At 33.6% G+C, this 21,247-nt stretch overlaps 1 protein-coding gene and 1 non-coding gene across 3 annotated transcripts; one reads left to right on the top strand and one right to left on the bottom strand.

Moving 5' to 3' along the window:
• Positions 1-11,748: 11,748 nt before the first annotated feature.
• LOC127263444 (small nucleolar RNA R71) lies at positions 11,749-11,855 on the bottom strand. Its single transcript, XR_007841480.1, has one exon. It is a non-coding gene; the product is annotated as a small nucleolar RNA R71 (small nucleolar RNA).
• Positions 11,856-14,433: 2,578 nt separating this feature from the next.
• On the top strand, positions 14,434-20,000 carry LOC127260025 (lysophospholipid acyltransferase LPEAT2-like). 2 transcript variants are annotated; one of them, XM_051287670.1, is made up of 14 exons: positions 14,434-15,184; positions 16,499-16,679; positions 16,802-16,861; positions 17,363-17,526; positions 17,610-17,673; positions 17,885-17,953; positions 18,047-18,142; positions 18,216-18,260; positions 18,364-18,434; positions 18,683-18,749; positions 18,838-18,888; positions 19,041-19,118; positions 19,207-19,254; positions 19,628-20,000. In XM_051287670.1, the coding sequence occupies exons 1-14, from the start codon at positions 14,748-14,750 to the stop codon at positions 19,796-19,798; spliced, it is 1,602 nt and encodes a 533-aa protein (XP_051143627.1). In that variant the 5' UTR covers positions 14,434-14,747; the 3' UTR covers positions 19,799-20,000. The 2 variants fall into 2 exon arrangements, with proteins under 2 accessions (XP_051143627.1, XP_051143618.1); XM_051287661.1 differs by having other exon boundaries at positions 14,484-15,184; positions 19,008-19,118.
• Positions 20,001-21,247: the final 1,247 nt, after the last annotated feature.

Genomic DNA, 21,247 nt, shown 5'->3' with positions numbered 1-21,247 from the left:
CTCGAAAATTCTGAACCTTTATTAGTTTTGAAAATTCCGAACATTTATTAGTTTTGGAACTCCCGAGCCTATTTTATTTAGTTTCAAAATTTTTCGACATATCAAACAATCTAAATTCACCCGCCACTATAAATTAATTAATTTTAATTTTATATATGTATAATTTATTTATTGTGTAAAAATATATGAATAATAATTGATTAAATTGTTACAATATAAAAATAATTTAAATCATAAATTTAATAAGTAATTAAATTATAGATACAATACATTTATTTTTGTTATTCACTAAAGTGTGAATTTTATTTTAAATAATTTCAGAATATTAAAAAAAATTCTTAAATAAAATTAAAATAAAATAAAAAAAACAACAACAAAAAAAATATAAAATTTTCCGTCTAAACTATCCTATCATAATTTTTAAAAATTTCAATATTAATTTTTTTGTAAATAAAAAATAAATAAAATCAAAACTTAAAAAACTCAAAAAAAATTCAAATATAAAATTTCCTCCTAAACTACCTTACACTAATTTTAGAAACTTTAAATATTAAGATTTTTTTATTTTTTTTTATAAAAAATTCAAAACTTAAAAAATTACGAAAAACATTCAAATATAAAATTTCTGGCTAAACTATCATTTCCTATTTTAAAAAATTCAAATTAAAAATAATAACAATAAAAAATACGGACAATTGGGGTTAAATGCCCAATTTCACAAATTGATTTAAGATCAGTCCTTTTTTCTAATTTATTATATTGCAGTCCCCCTTTTTCTTTTTTTCTTTGTTCTCACTTCCCACCATCCCAATTCTCTCTCCACCCTCTAAATCCCTCTCTCCACCCTCTAAATCGTTTCAGATTTCGCACGAAAGTGGGGCATTTATCAGCGATTTTGAAATCCACAGTGCCATCCGATGGGCTAGTTTCCGGCGCGCTCGAAGACTCATTTCTCTCCTCATATCTTTTGTCATCACCCAGGTTGTCATCTGTCCCCGGCGAAGATTGAAATCGATGTTTTTGCAAAGTTAGTTACTCTATTTCGATTGGATAGGTTGGGTAGGTTTTGGGTTAGAAAGAAAGTTGTTATTTTGTAGAAAATGTTGCTAGAAGCCTTTTGATTATGTTAAACAAGTAGATTTTATTGTAGATATGAAGCAGTGATTTTGTGATTTGAGAAATTTTTAGTGAATTTTTTTAAATATTAAAGAAAAATATCGAACCATTAAAATTTTTCGCTATTCATTCTTGTGCGTGATTCACTACATTAGTAAAATTTTATTAGTGAGGTTTGTATATATATACATAAGCCTGGACTTCTAAGATTCTATTAATTTTGTGAAACTTCAAAAAGTGTAAATTGTTTTGCAATTTTGTATTTGATCAAATACAAATGGAGCTGAAGCGCTACTACAGAATTAAAACTTAATAATAAATAAATTTGTTTTATCTATGTTTATCCAGTTTCAATTGATTTTGATACTGTGCTGATCAATAATTTGGTTCTAATTAAGAACATAAACTATTATCATATATTTAAATTTTGTTTGACTTTGTATTTCCAAAACAAATGTCTAAGTTTTGCTTGACATTATATTTCCAAAACAAATATTTGTCGTATACTGTATGTCTACTTTGTGGAGCATTATAGACTTGATAGTGCAATAGAATTATAAAGCCAATATATTGTGTGATGACTTGCTTAATTTAAGCATATATTTGACTTGAACAAACTATGGATGAGGCTAAAATCTGAATAATATAAATTGAAAGAAAGATTGGTTTTCATCCTCTGAATATTAGAAATTTGAGCATGAAGGAGTAGAACCATTATTTAATTTATGTACTCCTAAATGTTGCATTAAGTTGCTTCAATAGTCTGATGTTGATATTATGGGAAAAAGTATTGTGGTGATTGGTAAGATTGATATATATATTATTTAATTGATCTTAGTCTTGTAGGTTTAGATTAGTGTGTAAAGATATATATCCATGTAATTTAATTGTGTAATTAATTATATAATTATATATTTTTTCTAATTTACTGAACTCCAACATTTTATCCATTTATGGCAGAGGCGCACCATGCTACGGTGACTATTCTTCATCAATTTGCCAAAAATCTAGAACAAATTTTATGTGAAGCTTATATCTTAATTGCAGCTACAGAAGTATCCATTTTGGTCCGTGGTAATTGGTTAAAGCTAGGCGCGGTTGTTGTAGACTTTTTAAGGTGTAATTTTATATTTTTATAGGATGTTTGTCAATCCTTTCATTGTAATTATTTTTTATGTGCTAGACATAATGTAATATCGTATATAAATATACAACAGTAAAAGTGTTGCATTGATGCTATTTTGTAAATTACGGGTATGTGATGATGATCTTTTATATATGATTCGTTAACGATAAAGGTTTCTTAAAATATAACACAGACACACAAATTGTGGGTCAGTATTTTGTTTATTTTGAAGAATATATAGTTGATGTCACGAAACACATGGGTCTGTAGCGTATTACCCATTTAAAAATTATAGTAAATTTATGTTAATTAATTTTCTAAATGGAAAAAAGTAAGTAGTATTTTGTGTTGCATTCGTTAGACCCATGCTAAAAGAGTTATAAATTATTGTTCTTATCGAAGTCTATCGAGCTCACTTTATTTCCTTGAGTACATTGAAACGAACATTTATTTAAAGTATGCAGCTACATAATTACCCACTTATGTCATAATGTTACATTCTTTATTTACATGAAAGCAGAGCCTGAGTACATAATTTGATAAGAATTGGTACATTAAAATCAATAGGGGGTACATCGGAGCCATGCTGAAGTACTTGCCTACTCAACCAAGTTATACTTTTTTAAAATGTTCCGGGCTAATTGATATTGAGTTTATAAGTGTGTAATAGTTTGGATTATTATGTCATGGGTCAAAATATTTTAGATAAGATGTGTTTGTCCAATTACGCAAAAAACACTTGCAGTCCTAATAGTATATTACAACTAGCGTTTTCACTTGAATGTTGTTGTTTGTGCTACGGTGAAGATTATTATGTAATAAGTCTAAAAATTTTCAATTCATGACAACAATCATGCATTCTAACAACTAATATAATTTAACTTAATCATTTATAGCTTGTTTAGTCATCTACAAGTGGAGGTTTGAATATAATTCTACATATATACAATATAATTAGGTCATTTTTTTTACTTGTTTAGCCATCTATAGTAAATATATGTTGTTTATCTCTTTATATAATTTAGGGTGTCATGGAAATACTATCACGATGAATTCATCCCTGATTACCGACAATAAATGAATATTTTGAACAAAAAATGGTCGGTTACCTAAGCACAAGTTACCAAGGTATATATACTCGATATTGAAGCATGTGATACCAACATTATCGGTACATAAGATCTGCGCTAGGGCATATCGGTATTTGATGCAGGTATGTTAGGTAGGTATAAATAATGGTTGCTTAGGTAATATTTGTATAGTAGCAGGTAGTCATGAATGTGCTTGATTGTAATTGATCCTCTTATGGAGGGGCCAATTCACGAACTCGATGTGAGTACTTCTTCTCCCAGCCCCGATGAAAAAATTTAGGCATGGTACGTTTACATTCGACAGCACATGCCCACACTTTTCAATGGCAAAACGATAAAACATGTACAAGTAACAACCAATCATAGTTTAACTAAGTCTTTTATGACTTGTTTAGTCATATATAGTAAATATGTATTGTTTATCTTTACATACAGTTCTGGGATTCACAGGAATACTATAATAATACATCCATCCCTGATTACCGACAATAATTGAATGTTTCAAATAAAGAACGGTCGATTTCACAAACACAAGTTACCAGGGCATAGATACTCGTTACGGGAGCATATGAGATCATATTACAGGTACGTAAAAACTATTGCGGGGTATGTCTTTAATGCAGGTATGTAACAATGTGCTCCGCGTACGAGCATTGACAATCAAAGTATGATTGGAGTTGCTTTATTATTTGTGTAGTAGTAGATATCCTTAAAAATGTGGTCAACTTTAGTCAATCCGTTGACGGATGAGACAATTAAGGAAGTCGGTGAGAGAACTTCCTCTATTAGCCTCGGTGGAAAGGTTTGGGCATAGTACATTTACATTCAACAACTTATGTCATATTTTTCAATAGCATGATCACAAAGCATGTAACGTTATTCAATGGGTGTAATATAATTACTTTATGCATCGATAGAATATAACCGGTTGGATCCGCTGGCATATTTTACAGTAGTAAGTGGTATATACCTCTATTACACAGGTATATAATGAAATAGTAGAGGTTTGTAAATATATTCTGAAGGTATAATAATAATGTACTGAGGTATTTGATGATGCAGCTCTGTAGGAACGAATGATAAATATAAATATCCTGTTATTTCTACGGCATTTGAATTCTATTATTGGGTAATCATTTGGAGTTCTAATAGTTGATTAAAACTCGTTGTTGTTGCTAAGTACAACCATTACCTATATAGCACAACTAAACACCAAATTTTCACAAGCGACACAACTACATTGCTATTATGAAGTTATATACGTTAATACTAGAGGTATGTATATGTATAATGCAAGGATGTTGGTAATGGACGGAGCTATCTGGTGATGCTAACATGTGGAAACAAATGGTAAATATAATATCATGTTGTTTCTATAATGTCAGCTCCGATGTTGAATAACGTGGGCTCCGGGCTAAAGTTATTAATCAAGGCAAGTAGACGCTACCATTACAACCTCATTTTTGGGCAGTCCAAAAAATGACCGAATGGAATCATTTTGATGGCACTAATATATTCATCCAATATGCGTTTCTTTATTTTTTTCCACCTCGTTGTGAAAAAATGGTATTGCAAATCGGATGATAACCTATTTGTATTCCTTCACCGGTTTGTAAATAAATACCACCAGTCCACATTACTCGAACCTCAAATTTATTTAAAAGATTATCAGAATTTATCAGGAGTACGTAACAACACATTTCGATACATAGTAGTCTCATAAAAGTATATTACTTAGAAAACTAGACTTGAAACATGCAACTCGGGGTACTTAACAATACTATATTTGTCAACCCACAAACATGACTAATTACCGAACAATCAAACAAAAAAACTAAAACTGTAACTAAGCAAAATGTACATCTACAAAATTAACAAAAATAATAAATAAAATAAATAAAATCATCCAAAATCAGTGCCAAAATAAAACACTCAACTCGGTGTATCTGGGCTACGAACGATTTCAAATCCGATTAACAAAGAAAACTACACCGATCACTTAGGGCTTCTCAACACCAAACCAATGCATACAAACACGGGATCAAGACTTACACCCCAAATAATCGAACAAACTACGGTATAAAATATCAATGTCAAAAAATCAAAAATTTAAAAAGATCCAACGAGACACTTACGTATTCGAGCTTGTCTTGGGGAATGGGAGCGGTTTGTTGTTTTCTTCACATTTTTGCACCGAATCGGCTGTTACTTGATCGTCGGAGGTTGGAGAGCCTCTGTTCGCCTAAAAATGGAAGAAAAATGGTTTAAAATCGATGTGAGAGGAGTTATGAGAGGTTTCACGTCTTTACCCCTATTAATCGTAAATTAATTGTTTTTTTTTTAATTCACAAAAAAAAGGTACGCGATTTCTAACTAGAAGTATATAAGGTTATAATAGGGGGTAGAACGGGAAGTAATATAGGTATATATTACAATATTTGAAGTATTGATCAACCTATTTCGAGTACATGTTGCATATACAACGTGATTGAGGAAAAAATACACATTAGGGAGTTATAACAAATCTAATTCATAAAGTAGGGACTGCAGTCTAAATAATTTTCAATAGGGACTGAATTGCAAGTGTATTTATCTGACAGGGATTTTAGTCCAACTTCCCCTAAAAAATATCCCAAACTTAATAAAATGCTAAAAAAAACTCTACTAACACCATTTTATTTCTTCCTTAATTAATTCCACCTTCTTTTCCCACTTATTGTTGTCATTCTCCTTCTTCTCCAACTAATACTAGGTGGAAACTCCCGAGCAGGCGGAACCCTCCTTTTTCTTTTTCTTCGGCAGGCAACGGCAGTGGGGTAGGCGTCGGCATCAGCGGCTTCTTCTCCGGCGTGGCGACGGCACCGGCGGAGGCCCGACCTCCCCTTTCCTTTTTCATCTTCTGCGGCGCAGCTGCGGGAGCCCGACTCTTCTTTCCTTGTCTTCTTCGCCGGCGCAGCGGCAGGAGGCACCACCGACGGTGACCTGTGCTCCTCGTTCTTTTTCTTCTTGTCCGGCTCAGTGATAGTGGCGGCGGCAGAAGCTGCAAAGGTGGGTGGTTTCAGAATTTTCTTCGGCAACCGTGGCAGTCATATGCAGCGGAATAATATTTTTTTGTTTTAAAAAAAGAAATTAAAATTTGCTATGGAATTTCTGAGGCTAATTTGTATAGTCTCTAAATTTTTGAAGCTATTTTATCACAAAATTTTTGAAGTTATATTTCTTCAAAAAATCAGCCATGAGACTGTTTCTGAAATTATGTGCGAGGCTAATGAAAAATAGATTTAGAATCCATTCATTCTTCGAGACAAAACACTAAATCCTTTTTTGTAGTGATTCAATCTGAATCAATCTAAAAATCAAAATTAAGTTTTAAATTTCATTTGATTTAGATCAATTTTTTTTTTTTTTTTTTTTCAAATAGGCTAAATTTCACAATTTCATTTGATTTAGATTAATTTTTAAAATTTCAAATAGGTTAAATTTCAACCCGCCAGTCATTTCATGATATTGCGTAAATTGTGAGTATAACTCCCCCAGTTGTTTTTACTTAAGGATTTACATATGTCATCCAAATTATGAATAAGTTTCAAAATCTTTATTTTTAAATCCTTAAAATTATAAATATATTTATTCTTTTTATCTTTAACTTAAAGAACAGTTTTTTTTTTTTAAAAAAAAAATTCTTACAATCAAATAAAAATAATTATTTCTGAATTTATTTTTTCTTCATTGAGGTTAAATCAAATATTAATGAGTATATTTTTAATTTAAAGGGTTTAAAAATGAATATTTTAAAATTTTATTTTAATTTGAGAAGCATGTTAGATCAAATACTGACCTATGGTTAGATAATGCAAAATTTATAAAATTATAAGAAAAGCTGATCAATTTCAAAAAGTACAAGAGATTTCACCAATTTTGTAAAATTACACATTGTTGTACACGTAACCGCTACAAATCCATATATGTAATGTATGTGTAGGCTAAATGTGGATGCTTTCATAGCTTATTGAATGAATTTGCCTATAAATAGGCATTACACAATGAAAGCAATCAGATTCAATTTCATTCACTCGCTTATGCTCTTTTCATCTCTCCGCTTAATTAATTATTAGCATAGCATATTATATATACATATATTACTACACTAGCATACACACAACAAATATATATATATAAGCATACACAGCGCCACACACTTATATCTATTTACATATATTTATATATACAATATATATAATATAATGCAATATATAAAATAGCGGTTAACAATAGAAATAATTAATATTTCTATTGGTTATCCCTATAATAATATTACAACACGTTATCAACACAATTATATATTTTATTTCCGCAAAGTAATACTTCATATTTTATTTGTTTATTATGTCTAACCTTGTTAAATAGGAATTTCTCCCTCTCTTCGTTTCTGGCCAAAATTATATGGCATGGGCTCGCAATGTTAAAATGCATCTGGCATCAATGAGCTTGGAAAATACCATTGCCCGGGCTAAAAACTCCCCGAGCCAAGATTGTGCAAATGTCATGATCTTTTTGTGCCATCACATCGATAAGGCACTGAAAATGCAGTATGTCACGCTGGAATCCCCACTTGAATTGTGGGAGAGATTGAAAGAAAGATATGATCATTTGAGGCTGACATTGTTGCCAAGGGTACGAAGCGAATGGTAAAGCCTACAACTTCAAGATTTTAAAACAATCAAAGAATATAATTCTGACATGTTTAAAATAACATCACAGCTGCGCCACTGTGGCGAAAATATATCTGAATCTGATATGATGGAGAAAACTTTCTCCATTTTTCATTCCTCTAACATGGTTTTGCAGCAGCAATATCGCGAAAGAGGCTTCCAGAAATATACTAAGTTGATCACCTATCTTTTGCTGGCCGAACAAAATAATGAATTGTTGTTGAAAAATCACGAATCTCGGCCGACAGGTGCAACTCCATTTCCATAGGCAAATGCAATACAACCGGCAAATCCGGTGCGTGGTCGTGGGCAAGTCAGAAATTAGTGAATTGATCGCAATCGAAATCAGAATCGCGGATGGGGCCCGGCAAATGCATACAGTCACAATAATGATCAAAACAGGCCCGGATATGTGCAAAATCGACGTTATAATGACAGAAGGCCGTACAGACCTCAACAGAGATTCAACACCGGGAGAAACAGAAAAAATGACAAGGAGTGCACCCGGTGTGGAATCAAAGGCCACTGGGCCTATGTTTGTCGCACGGTTAGTCACTTGGCTGAATTGTATCGGGCCTCAAAAGAAAAACATGGAAGAATTGCCCCCGAAACAAATTACGCTGCCCATGATGACACATTTGACAATGTGATTAATGAAAATATCACGCACTTGGATGCCGTTGATCTGCTTGACATAGCTGATGATGTTAAATGATAAAATATTGTTATATCTCTTTTGTTATTTTGATGTTTTTTGCCCCATTTTTTTGTATTACCCCCTATAATATAAGTCTATTTTGATTATGTTACTAATACATGTCTTTAATTATTATTACCTTATTGCAAAGATATGGATGCCAAATATTTTGGAGCCGATGACAACATCTGCCTTATCGACAGTGCTACAATTCACAACATTCTGAAAAACAAATGTTATTTCTCCCTCCTGAATATGGAGAAGACCACTATTGCTACTATCAGTGGTGCATAAAAAATGATTGAAGGCTCAGGAAAAGCTACTGTATTTCTTCCAAAATGGACAAAAATGACAATTGAAAATGTCTTGTTCTTGAGCAAAGCTCGAAGGAATTTACTGAGCTTCAGTGATATTCGAAAAAATGGATATCACATTGAAATATTAAATTAGGCAAAAAATAAGCATCTTCTGATTACTCAGATTGTGAATGACAAGAGAATTGTGAAAGAAAAATTGTCATTATTTTCTTTCAGCTTATATTACTAAAAAAATCAGTGCCATTGAAACATATCACCTAGTAGACCAAATGACTACTAGCGAATTTAAAACTTGGCACGATCGACTTGGGCATTCTGTCAATGTAATGCTGAGGCGAATTGTTGAAAATTCAAGTGACCACTCATTGAAAAATAAAAATATTTTAAGTCCGAATGAATTTGCTTGTGCTGCCTGTTCCCAATGGAAGTTAATAATCAAGCCATCTCCAACAGAGGTTGGATTTGAATCCCCAACTTTTCTGGAAAGAATTCAGGGTGATATTTGTGGATCAATAGATCCATCGTGTGGACCCTTTAAGTAATTTATGGTACTAATTGACGCGTCAACGCGATGGTCACATGTATGTCTGTTATCTACTCGCAATCTAGCTTTCGCTAGACTACTTGCACAAATAATTAAATTGCGAGCACAATTTCCAGATCATCCAATAAAGAAAAAATGTTTAGATAATGCTGGAGAATACTCATCACATACATTTGATAGTTATTGCATGTCAATTGGGATTACTGTGGAACATCTTGTTCTCCATGTACATACGCAAAATGGCCTGGATGAATCCCTTATCAAAAGATTGCAATTAATTGCTAGACCATTGTTAATGAGGTCTAAACTTCCCGTATCACGTTGGGGACATGCTATATTGCATGCAGCAGCCCTCGTGAAAATAAGGCCGTGATAGTTGGAAATTGCATGCGTTTTATGTTCATATCATATGCGATATTTGGGTGATTTTGATTGGATTCTACCTAATTTATATGCGAATTGTTTATTTGCTGTGTGCAGAGGGAAAATATTAAATTTGGCATAATTAGCAGAAAAAAAAAAGAAATAAAATTAATTAAAGGTCCAAAGCTCATCTACAAAATAATTAGGGCAAAAATCAAATAAGAAGGAAAAAGACACGTCTATTTGGTAAGGAAGAACGACTAGGGCAGAGACGCACATGAGCAGGAGACTGAAAAATTCATAGATCGCGCAGGAGCAAATCGACAGAGAAGATTTCCCCCTCCCACTATGACTTCATCTTTCTCTTTTATTCTTTGTTATTTGATTATGGAGTAGATATTTTTTCTGGTTTGAGATGTGATAATGTTTTGGTTCTTTTGTTTTGGAGATTCTTGATTTTCTTTATAAAAGTTCTTTTTCATTATCAATATTTGTCTAATTCTGAGAATAGCGTTTGTGATTGTTAGATTGATTGAATATTTTGGTACAAATATTTAAATTAGTCTGATAATCTAAAGTCAATTCAGGTAGGATATCCGTAATTGTATTCGCACTTGAATAGGTGACAACCGGGTTGAATAGTTCCTTCCCGGGGGTTAGACAATCAAATCTAATTGCTCATCCTAGGTAGTAATTGTTTTGAATTGGGTTTTTCTAGATTGGAATGCGGTTAGGCAATATTCTTAGGTACGCACCTAGGTTTATTTGCTTAATTAGGGGTAGTTAACGGTCATACCTTAATTACCTACATTGTAAGGAAAAATTGGTTGTCAGAACTTGTTGATAACTATAACCAATTTATTGATACTTTAATAATAATTAACTTTATTGAATTAATGACAAAACACAAGTGCCATAACTGCATCGTCCCTTGAGCCAGACATCCCCTTGATAGTCAGTTCCCCCTTAATTTAATTGCTTTGTTATTTTACTTTCATTAGATAATAAAAGAAAAATCCCCCTTTATTTACTACATTAGAATACGAAAGAGTGAATCACACAATCCCTGTGGAGACGATCTCTTCCCCTGTATTACATTAAATTGTGATCACAGATTAGGTGAAATATTTGATTGACCGCGCGACAGGTCAAATTTTGGCGCCGTTGCCGGGGATTGGCGCTTTGTTTTAGTCTTTTGTGTTATTTTAATTTATCATCTTGTTTATGCCCCGTTCTTCTCGTACAGGTGAATTGATATTTAATCTTGAGATCGAGAAGGTTGAACGAAAACTACGAAAGGAAGCCAAGCAACAAAAAGCTGCTCAGGTTGCGAAGCTGGCAGAATCTTTAAACCACCTCAGAATCTCTAGCTCTAGCGACTCTGAAAGTGATCAAGAGACTGTCATGGCTGAGGATACCCGCACTCTAAGGGAGTTGGCTGCTCCCAACTTGGCGCAGCAGCCTTTATGCATTAACTTTCCAACTCTGAATAACACTATTGCTTTTGAACTGAAATCTGGTTTAATAATCCATTTACTGCCTTCTTTTCATGGACTTGCAGGTGAAGAACCTCACAAACACTTGCAAGAATGCGACGTGGTGTGCTCCAGCATGAAACCACCAGGTGTTACTGATGAACAGATCAAACTCAGAGCCTTCCCATTCTCACTCAAAGATGCTGCAAATGATTGGCTTTACTATCTCCCACCTGGAAGCATCGACACGTGGAACGACATGAAAAAGAAATTTTTGGAGAAGTACTTTCCAGCTTCCAGAGCTGCGATCCTGAGGAAGGAAATATGTGGCATCAAGCAACAATCAGGTGAAACGCTCCATGAATATTGGGAGCGATTTAATAAGCTTATCATTAAATGTCCACAACATCAAATTCCCCCTCAACTATTGATTCAATATTTTTATGATGGTTTATCATTGATGGACAGGAACATCATCGACGCTGCAAGTAGTGGAGCTTTAGTAAATAAGACGCCGGCACAAGCTTGGGATCTTATTGCGAGGATGGTTGAAAACACGCAGCAATTTGGTTCAAGAGATGTTGGACATATGAGCGGAAACAATAACGACCATACCATTCAATCGATACAGCAACAACTTTCTGAGTTGACGAGCTTTGTTCGCAAGATGGTCGTGGAAAAATCCAACCCGAGTGTCCAGGTCAAGGCGTGCGGAATATGCACGAGTAGAGGCCACCCTACGGATGCATGTCCAACCCTAAAGAGGTTGATACTAAAAATTATGATGAAAGTGATGATGAAGTTATTGAAACTTCTGTTAACTATACCGCCAGTGGAAAATATTGGAACAAAAAGAAAACAAATATTAATAATGCATTTGCAAATTCTGTAGCACTCGATATAATGAAAGATGACGAGGATTATGACCAAAAATCAGTTGATGAATATCGGCAAAGAGATGATTGGGCAAAATAGAAAGACACAATTAAGTCTGAATTGGACTCATTGAAAAAACGGCAAGTATTCGGCTCTATAGTCTAAACACCGAAAAATATGAAACCTGTTGGTTACAGATGGGTGTTTGTGAGAAAATTAAATGAAAATAATGATATCACAAGATATAAAACAAGACTTTGTGAGAAAAAGAAATGAAAACAATTATATCACAAGATATAAAGCAAGACTTGTAGCCCAGGGTTTTTCCCAGAGATCAAATATTGATTTTGAAGAAACATATTCGCCGGTCATGGATAAAATAACATTCAGGTATCTGGTGAGCCTTACAGTACACAATAATCTTGATATGCGATTAATGGATGTGGTTACTGCCTATCTTTACAGCTCTTTAGACAATGACGTCTACATGAAAATTCCGGAAAGGATCAAGATACCTGAATCATTCAAATCAAAGCCAAAAGAATCATATTCCATCAAATTACAAAAATCTTTGTATGGGCTCAAACAATCGGGCCGAATGTGGTACAATCGTCTCAGCGAAAGCTTAACTAAAGAAAGTTGCATAAATGACCCTATATGTCCATGTGTTTTTATAAAGAAAAATGGGTCTGAATTTGTAATCATCGTTGTATATGTCGATGATCTCAATTTAATTGGAACTCTTGATGAAATCCAGAAAGCTGTTGAATATCTGAAAAAAGAGTTTAAGATCAAAGATTTTGGAAAAACTAAGTTTTGCCTTGATTTGCAAATTGAGCATTTGGAGAGTGAAACCTTTATCCACCAATCAAATTATACCAAAAGGATATTAAAACAATTTTTGATAGATAAGTCACATCCGCTAAGTACCCCAATGATCGTCAGAGCACTCGATCCAATAAATGATCCATTTAGACCAAAAGAGGAAAATGAAGAAACACTTGGCCCAGAAGTGTCATATATGAGTTCTATAGGCGCATTGATGTATCTTGCTAATAGCACCCGACCTGACATATCATTTGCTGTACATTTATTGGCAACATTTAGTTCATCGCCTACTCGACGACAGGAATGAGATTAACCACATTTTTTGCTATCTCCAAGGAACAATTGATCTCGGGTTATATTACTCGAAAGATTCTCGACATGAATTGATTGGTTTTGCCGATGCAGGATATTTATCGGATCCCCATAAAGCCAAGTCGCAAACTTGCTATATATTCACTTGTGGTGAAACAGTGATCTTTTGGAGATCGATGAAACAACCACTTCTTCAAATCATGCTGAAATATTGACAATACATGAAGCTAGTCGCGAGAATGTGTTTGGTTAAAGTCAATGACTCAATATATTTTGAAAAATTGTGGGTTAATACCTGACGATAAAATTCCCCCAACTACATTATATGAAAATAATACAGCTTGTATAGCGCAATTAAAAGGGGTTACATTAAAGGAGATAGAACGAAACATATTTCACAAAAAAAAATTTTTACTCATGATTTACAACAAAATGGTGAAATCAATGTACAAAAAATTCGATCAGATAATAATTTAGCAGAAATATTAACCAAGACATTACCGATTGCAAGATTTGAAAAATTGGTAAAGAAAATGGAAATGCGTCGGTTCAGGGATCTCAAATAATGTTCAGATTAGGGGGAGCGAATTGATACAATAATGTTGTACTCTTTTTCCTTCACTAGGATTTTTAGTCCCACATGATTTTTTCCTAATAAGGTTTTAATGAAGCACATTCTTTGTATAAAGCATCTAAGGAGGAGTGTTGTACACGTAGCCGCGACAAATCTATTTATGTAATGTATACATAGGCAAAATGTGGATGCTTTCATAGCTGAATATATTGAATGAATTTGCCTATAAATAGGCATTACACAATGAAATGAATAAGATTCAGTTTCATTCACTCGCTTATGCTCTTTTCATCCCTCAACTTAATTAATTATTAGCATAACATATTATATATACATATATAACTACACTAGCATACACATAACACATATATATATATATATAAAAGCATATACAGCGCCACACACACTTATATCTATTTACATATATTTATATACACAATATATATAATATAATACAATATATAAAATAGTAGTTACCGATAAAAATAATTAATATTTCTTTTTCTATCCCTATAATCATATTATGCAATTTTGCCTTTCAATATTTTTCTTTAAAAAATAAATTGGTTTCATCGCATCGTAAAAGACCGCCGCACGTGCTCACGTGCGAATGACGTAAGCGCGGAACCTTTCCAAATTTATGAACTGTCAACTTCAAACTCGATCCCCAATCCCCATTGTCAGCCGTCCCCATTGTCTCCCATCCCCGCGCCGCCATGGTTGCCGCCGCCGCCGGAGACGCCTCCCTCTCGGCGCCGCTCCTCGCCTCCGATCACATAGTCCTCACCGTCCACCCCGACGCCGCCGATTGTCGTCGACCCCTAATTCCGCCGACGGCCGACGACGGCAATCCGTTCGCGTTCATCGGCGCCCGCGACGGCGTGGAGTCGCCGGATACGAGCCCGATCGATCCCTTCCGCAACCACACGGCGGCGGCCGTCGGCGGTCTTTACGAGGGGCTGAAGATCCTGGCGTGCCTCCCACTCGCCGCCGCCCGGCTGGTGCTGTTCGGCGCGTGCCTGGCGGTGGGGTTCGTGGCGACGCTTCTGGCCCTGCAGGGATGGAAGGACAGGCAGAATCCGATGCCCCAATGGCGGCGCCGCGCCATGTGGGTCACGCGCCTCTGCGCACGCGCCATCCTCTTCTCCTTTGGGTAGGTATATAGTGCTTTAATGATTAAGGTTTCCGTTCTCTGCAAGAAATCGCCGCCGTTTTGTCGGAAATTGAAATATATCGATTGAATATAACGTGGAGTAGTTTGGACTTTTGATAAGTAATAGATTTGATATTTTTATCTAAAAATAGGATTATGATAGAGTTTTGAGTTTGTTTGAAAATAGTAAAATGTTAGAATTAAAAACAAGTCTTCTTTGTTATATAAATATCGGTGTTTTGAATAGAAAATGGAATTTTGGATATGGCTTTTTAGCCTGTTCTGAAATGGTAAAAAATTGAAAAGAAAAAAATTGATTTGTCTATTTCGGGGTTATTTTTAGGTTTTGGATTTTAGTTTATTCCTTATGAGTATGTTTACTTGTAAGATTTTATTTATAATTTTGCTATTCTAATTTTTTTTTCCTCCAAAAATATCAAAATAAACACCCAATTTTAATTTATTTTATTATAATAAAATTTATTTTATATTCAAAAAATATAGTATCAAACAACTATTTCAATTCAAATTTTAAAACCTCCCAAGTAAACACACCCAGTGGCCAGCACTATGAAATCAAATAATACTTCCTCCGTCATAAAAATCTGTGTTTATTCCTATTTTACAAAAGCATTGAGCACAAATTTTAACGACATAGTATATTTTTATTAAAAATTGTAAGGTTTGATGCAATGTTGTTGGATGTTATATGTAAATCAAGTTTGGATGCAATTAAGGGTGTGTTTGTGTGGGGGTTTGGATTATGAGTTGGGATTTGAATAGTAAAAATTTTGAATTTGAATACTTGTATAATGTGATATAAAAAGGTGTTAGATGTGATGTTTTGAATGTAAAATTAATTTTTAGTATAATATAAAAAATAAAAAATAAATGTTTGATTTAATATTTTTGAGAAAAAAAAAAAAAAAAAGAATGAACAGTGAATTTAAAATTCAATCCCCAAACAAACACACCCTAATGAAAATATTTTTTTCTTACAAAGATTCCCATTTCTCAATGGATTTCAAACGATCACAAACAAAACAGTAAATTTTATCTTTTTGTCGAGCTTCGAACTAATTGAGGTAAGAGATTCTCCATTTATATAAGAGATTTTTTTGGAAGTTTTGGGGTTTTGAAAATTTAGAAATAATAAAAATTTATATTTGATACAAATTTTTGTGAGAGTAAAATATATTTAATTTGATGCTTTTGCAAAATTGAATAGTGCCAAAATTTGCAAAGTGGTTGTACAAGCATAGTTTCTCTGATTTCAATTTCGATTTCAATTTTCTCACATCCTCCGAACCGCAGCTACCATTGGATAAAAAGGAAAGGCAAGCCAGCTCGAAGGGAGATTGCTCCGATCATCGTATCCAATCATGTATCATACATTGAACCTATTTTCTTCTTCTACGAGTTGTTCCCGATCATAGTCTCATCCGAGTCGCACGACTCAATGCCTTTTGTCGGCACCATCATCCGAGCAATGCAGGTTTTCTTACATATCCATTTCTTCGTGTTACACAGATATTTTAGATATTTAGATTTTATATCTATTAGATTAGATTATTATTATCTAAGTTGTAGAATTATGACACTCTGAAACATGCATAGGTCATTTATGTTGATAGATTTTCAAGATCGTCTCGGAAACATGCTGTCAATGAAATCAAGGTAAAACCTTCGAAACAATCGAAGTTACGTCAACTCTTTCATATTTCGCCTTGTCATCTATATATTAGCTAGGTAAAATTGTTATAACTCTCATTTGGTTTCAAAATTTAACATACAATTTTCCTGTACTTTAAAAATTGTATGACACCCCTTTATACTTTAAAAAACGTTACATAACACTTCACCACCATAAAATCTCCCTTGTGTGACGATAATATGATTTCTTATTTATATTTTTTGCATGACGGAGGGTTTCATAGAATATTTTTAAAGTATAAAGGAGGCTCGTGCAAATTTTAAAGTAAAGTAAGGATTTATGCTGAATTTTGAAATTAAAGAGTAGTTTCATGCAACGTTTTTTAAAATATAAGGGAGTTCTATGCAATTTTTAAAATAGAAAGACGAATTTACGCTGAGTTTTGAAACTACAAATTAGTTATGGACAATTTTTCCTATTAGCTCTTTGATACAAAATTGTGCCTTCAAGGATTTCGAAAACAGAGGAAAGCTTCGTGCAATCGGTTTCCGCAAGTTCTCTTATTTCCCGAGGGAACGACAAGCAATGGTCGAGTTATAATCTCCTTTCAACTTGGCGCTTTCATCCCCGGTTATCCTGTCCAGCCCGTCGCTGTTCGCTATCCCTATGTTCACTTCGACCAATCTTGGTACGACCTTTTTTCATTCTTCGTCGTCTCTATTTTTCCCTCCAATCTTCGATCCTCACAACACGGAATTGTTTTGCATTCAGGGGTAACATTGCGCTTGGAAAGCTGATGTTTCGAATGCTTACGCAGTTTCACAATTTCATGGAGGTTCGGCTCATTTTTTCCCTTTTCGTTTCGATGCTGTTGAGATATTTTAGATATTTAGTTTTAGATTTAGTAGAATTACATTTACATTTGGTCTTGTCCATATATTAGATTACTTAGATTTAAGTCTATCGAATATGTTTTATGTTGCCTATATATAGATGCTTTTAGTAGTTGTCGATGAAAGTTAGGAGCTTTTACTTGTCGTCGACAGGTCGAGTATCTCCCCATAGTGTCGCCGAACGAAATTCACAAGGAAAGTGCCGCGCATTTCGCTCAAAGGGTGCGCACCGGATGATTTCGATTTTTTTTTTGTCGATCGTTTCGATCTGCCTGAAATCATTATCGATTCTTTTTGTTCGATGTGTCTCTGCAGACTGCTCGCGCCATTGCGACTGCTCTCAATGTGCCGCAGACTTCGCACTCCTTTGGAGATTTCTTGCTCCTTGCGAAGGCTGCAGAATCGAAACAGGTTTGGCGCTCGCCGGAATTAATCTTTTTGAATTATGGTTGGGCGATAACGAGTTTAATTCTTTTTTTGTCAGGAAAACACGGCGCTGTATATGGTCGAAATGGCCTGGATACAATCGGTGAGTTCGAGTTCGATACGTGCTAGATATTTTTTATCAAACATTTCGACTCGAATGGTGTCTGAACTACGATCTTTTTATTGCTATCGCTTCTTGTTTTCAGGCTTTGCATCTGAGGGCTCTGGAGGCTGTCGAATTTTTGGAGATATTTCTGTCGATGAATCCCGATCGGAGGTGTTGTAGTCAAACATTTCTCCTATGTTTCGGGATTCTCGATTCACAACTTAGATTTCGACTCGTCGTCGTGCGTCGAGATATTTTAGATATTCAGTTTTAGATGTGGTCTCATCCATAAATTAGATTATTTACATTTGAGTCTATCGAGTCTGTTGTATATTTTATTTTGTTTATACATAGGTCATTTATTTTGATGATTAATAAACTTATGTTTCACAGTGTGTTTCGTTTTCGTATTGTCGCAGCGGATATGTCGAATTCCATGACTTCATCGGAACTCTGAGGCTCAAACCTTGCAGCCTCGCCGAAAAGGTAGCTGTCTGAATTCAATAGCTTCCGATTCTTGTAATAAAATCTCAGCCTCATCGCAGTTGTTTTTGCGCCTATTTCATATCTGCAGATCTTTGGATTCGTCGATGTGCAGAAGCTCGGAAAGATAACATTTAAGCAGGTATTGTTTGATGATACTATGCGTTTGCTCGCACCTTATTGTTTGGACGGGAGTTTGCGAGTTTTTATCATCGTACGATGCTAATCTTTCTCGCATTCGAACATCTTTTGTTGCCTTAGTTCTTAGTCGGTTCAGCTCATGTATTGAAGCAGCCGCTATTCCGTCATGCTTGCGAACTTTCGTTTAGAGAATGCGATGTAAACGAGACGAACTACGTATTAAAACCCGAGGTTTGTCTATGCTTGTTGCTCCCTTCTCCTCGAAGTTTGCCTATGTTGGTTTCATTCTCTGACATCCTCGTTCGATTGTTCTTACCAGTTTCACGACGTAGTTTCAATGGCAATCCCGAGCTTGAAATTCGATGAGGCGAGTTGACCATCCTTTTATATATATATATATATATATAGGCTGCAAATCTTGTGTTGATCAGACCCAGTCAGCATGATGTTGATTTGACCTGGTCAATATATGCTATATGGTAACCGACATATATTTATATGTATGTTTGTGTTATAAATATGTATAAATATATGTTGTTCACCCTATAGTATATATTGATCTGATTCAATTAGCATCACGCTGACATACAGTAAACTCGACATTCGGACAGGGCTAAAAACATTCTAAAACTTCTTACAAGCGATGTATCATCGCAATTTTTCTTTACGATTCTCGTCATAGAAATGATGAGAATTCTTCATTCTTTGAACTCACAAATTTTCGATCGTTTTGTTTATAGATCGACGCTCTTTTTACTCTATTCGATGTGGATGGCGACCGGAGAATTAGCAAAAATGACTTTGTCCTTTGCATGAAAAGGAACCCGTTGCTTATCGCCCTTTTTGCTCCAAAATTGGTTCGAAAAGGCGTGTCCTTACCCGAGGCAAGCCTCGTCGAGGAGGTGTATTGAACGCGCGGATTCGACAAATTTTTGGACATTTTATTATATTTTATTTTATTTTTTATTTTTTTCACACCTTATTCGTATGTATCATCGGCATCTTGTCCAAATGTTTTGTTTCTTGTTGTGTAGTAAGTCTTTGTTTTTGGGGGTGTAATGAATGGTGGACAATGATTTTGATTCGATCCCTAGTTCTTGTTTTCGGTTTAGATAAGAGTTTTGAAAATTTTAAGAATAATAAAAAATTGAATACAGAATAAGTATTAAATGGATTTTATAAATTATTCTTTTGGTGGATTTTACTATATACATTATTTATAAAACTATAAAACAATAATAATATATATTTAAATAGTAATACAATTTAATATTTTATGAAAAGATATATTTTTTAAAAATGTATATTATATTTATACTCTAAGCCCAGCAGAGGTCAACCATTTAACAAAATAAACTATTTTTTATATTAACCATAGAGTTGCTTATATTTAACACCAAAAAGCTAAAAATACTTACAAACACCTGTGTTGTGTTCGCTTGTAGAATTATTTATCCAATTTTTTTCTTCAAAAATATCGAATCAAACATCTATTTTTTATTTTTTATATTATACTAAAAATCAATTTTATATTTAAAACATCACATCAACACCTATTTATATCACATTATACAACGATTTCAATTAAAAAAATATCCAATTTAAATCCCAACTCAAAATCCAAACTCCCAAACAAACATATTTTATAACATAATGGTTTTTTCACTTTGCATTTTTAGATGGACGTATTTTTAGGTTAAATATAAAAAATTATATCGATAATATAACAAATGATATTTTATATTGAATACTTAAAGTGAATAATATATATATATATTACTCCCTATGTTCCAATGTAATATAAGTGTATTACTGTAGACACGGGAATTAAGGTAAGTATAATTAGTAAGTAATTAAGAAGTGTATTAGTAAAAATAATTATTATTTAGTAAAAATAATTATAGATTAAGATTAAGATAAGTAAATAGTTTAATTAAAATTAAGAAAATTATAAAATTTAAAATTTAAAATGCGATTAAAGTACATAATTATATTTCCAAAAATAGAAATGACAAGTTATGTGGGACAGACGAAAATAGAAAATATGGACAAATTATGTGGGACGGAGGGAGTATTGTGTTAATATGTATAGGCTGTATTTTTTTAAATAGTATTTTAAAAAAATCCTTATGCCAATAAAACAATAAGTAAACAAATTCAATATATATACATAACAATAAAATTAAAAAAAAAAAAAAAAAAAAGGAACACAAATTATTATTCTATACTTTCACAATTGTGTAATTTTTTCAGGGTAATAGAGATGAAAATATGGAGCCCAAATTGCGCCATTTTGTGTGCCCAAAAGAATACAAAATCCAGTTGTCCATGTATTAATTATGCACTATATTTTGGGCCAT

This window comes from Andrographis paniculata, unplaced genomic scaffold (genome assembly GCF_009805555.1).
Source record: "Andrographis paniculata isolate CXL003 unplaced genomic scaffold, ASM980555v1 Contig15END, whole genome shotgun sequence".
Classification (NCBI taxonomy): Eukaryota; Viridiplantae; Streptophyta; class Magnoliopsida; order Lamiales; family Acanthaceae; genus Andrographis; species Andrographis paniculata.
Note: the sequence above shows the minus strand (reverse complement) of the source record. Positions and strands in the feature narration are given on the sequence as shown.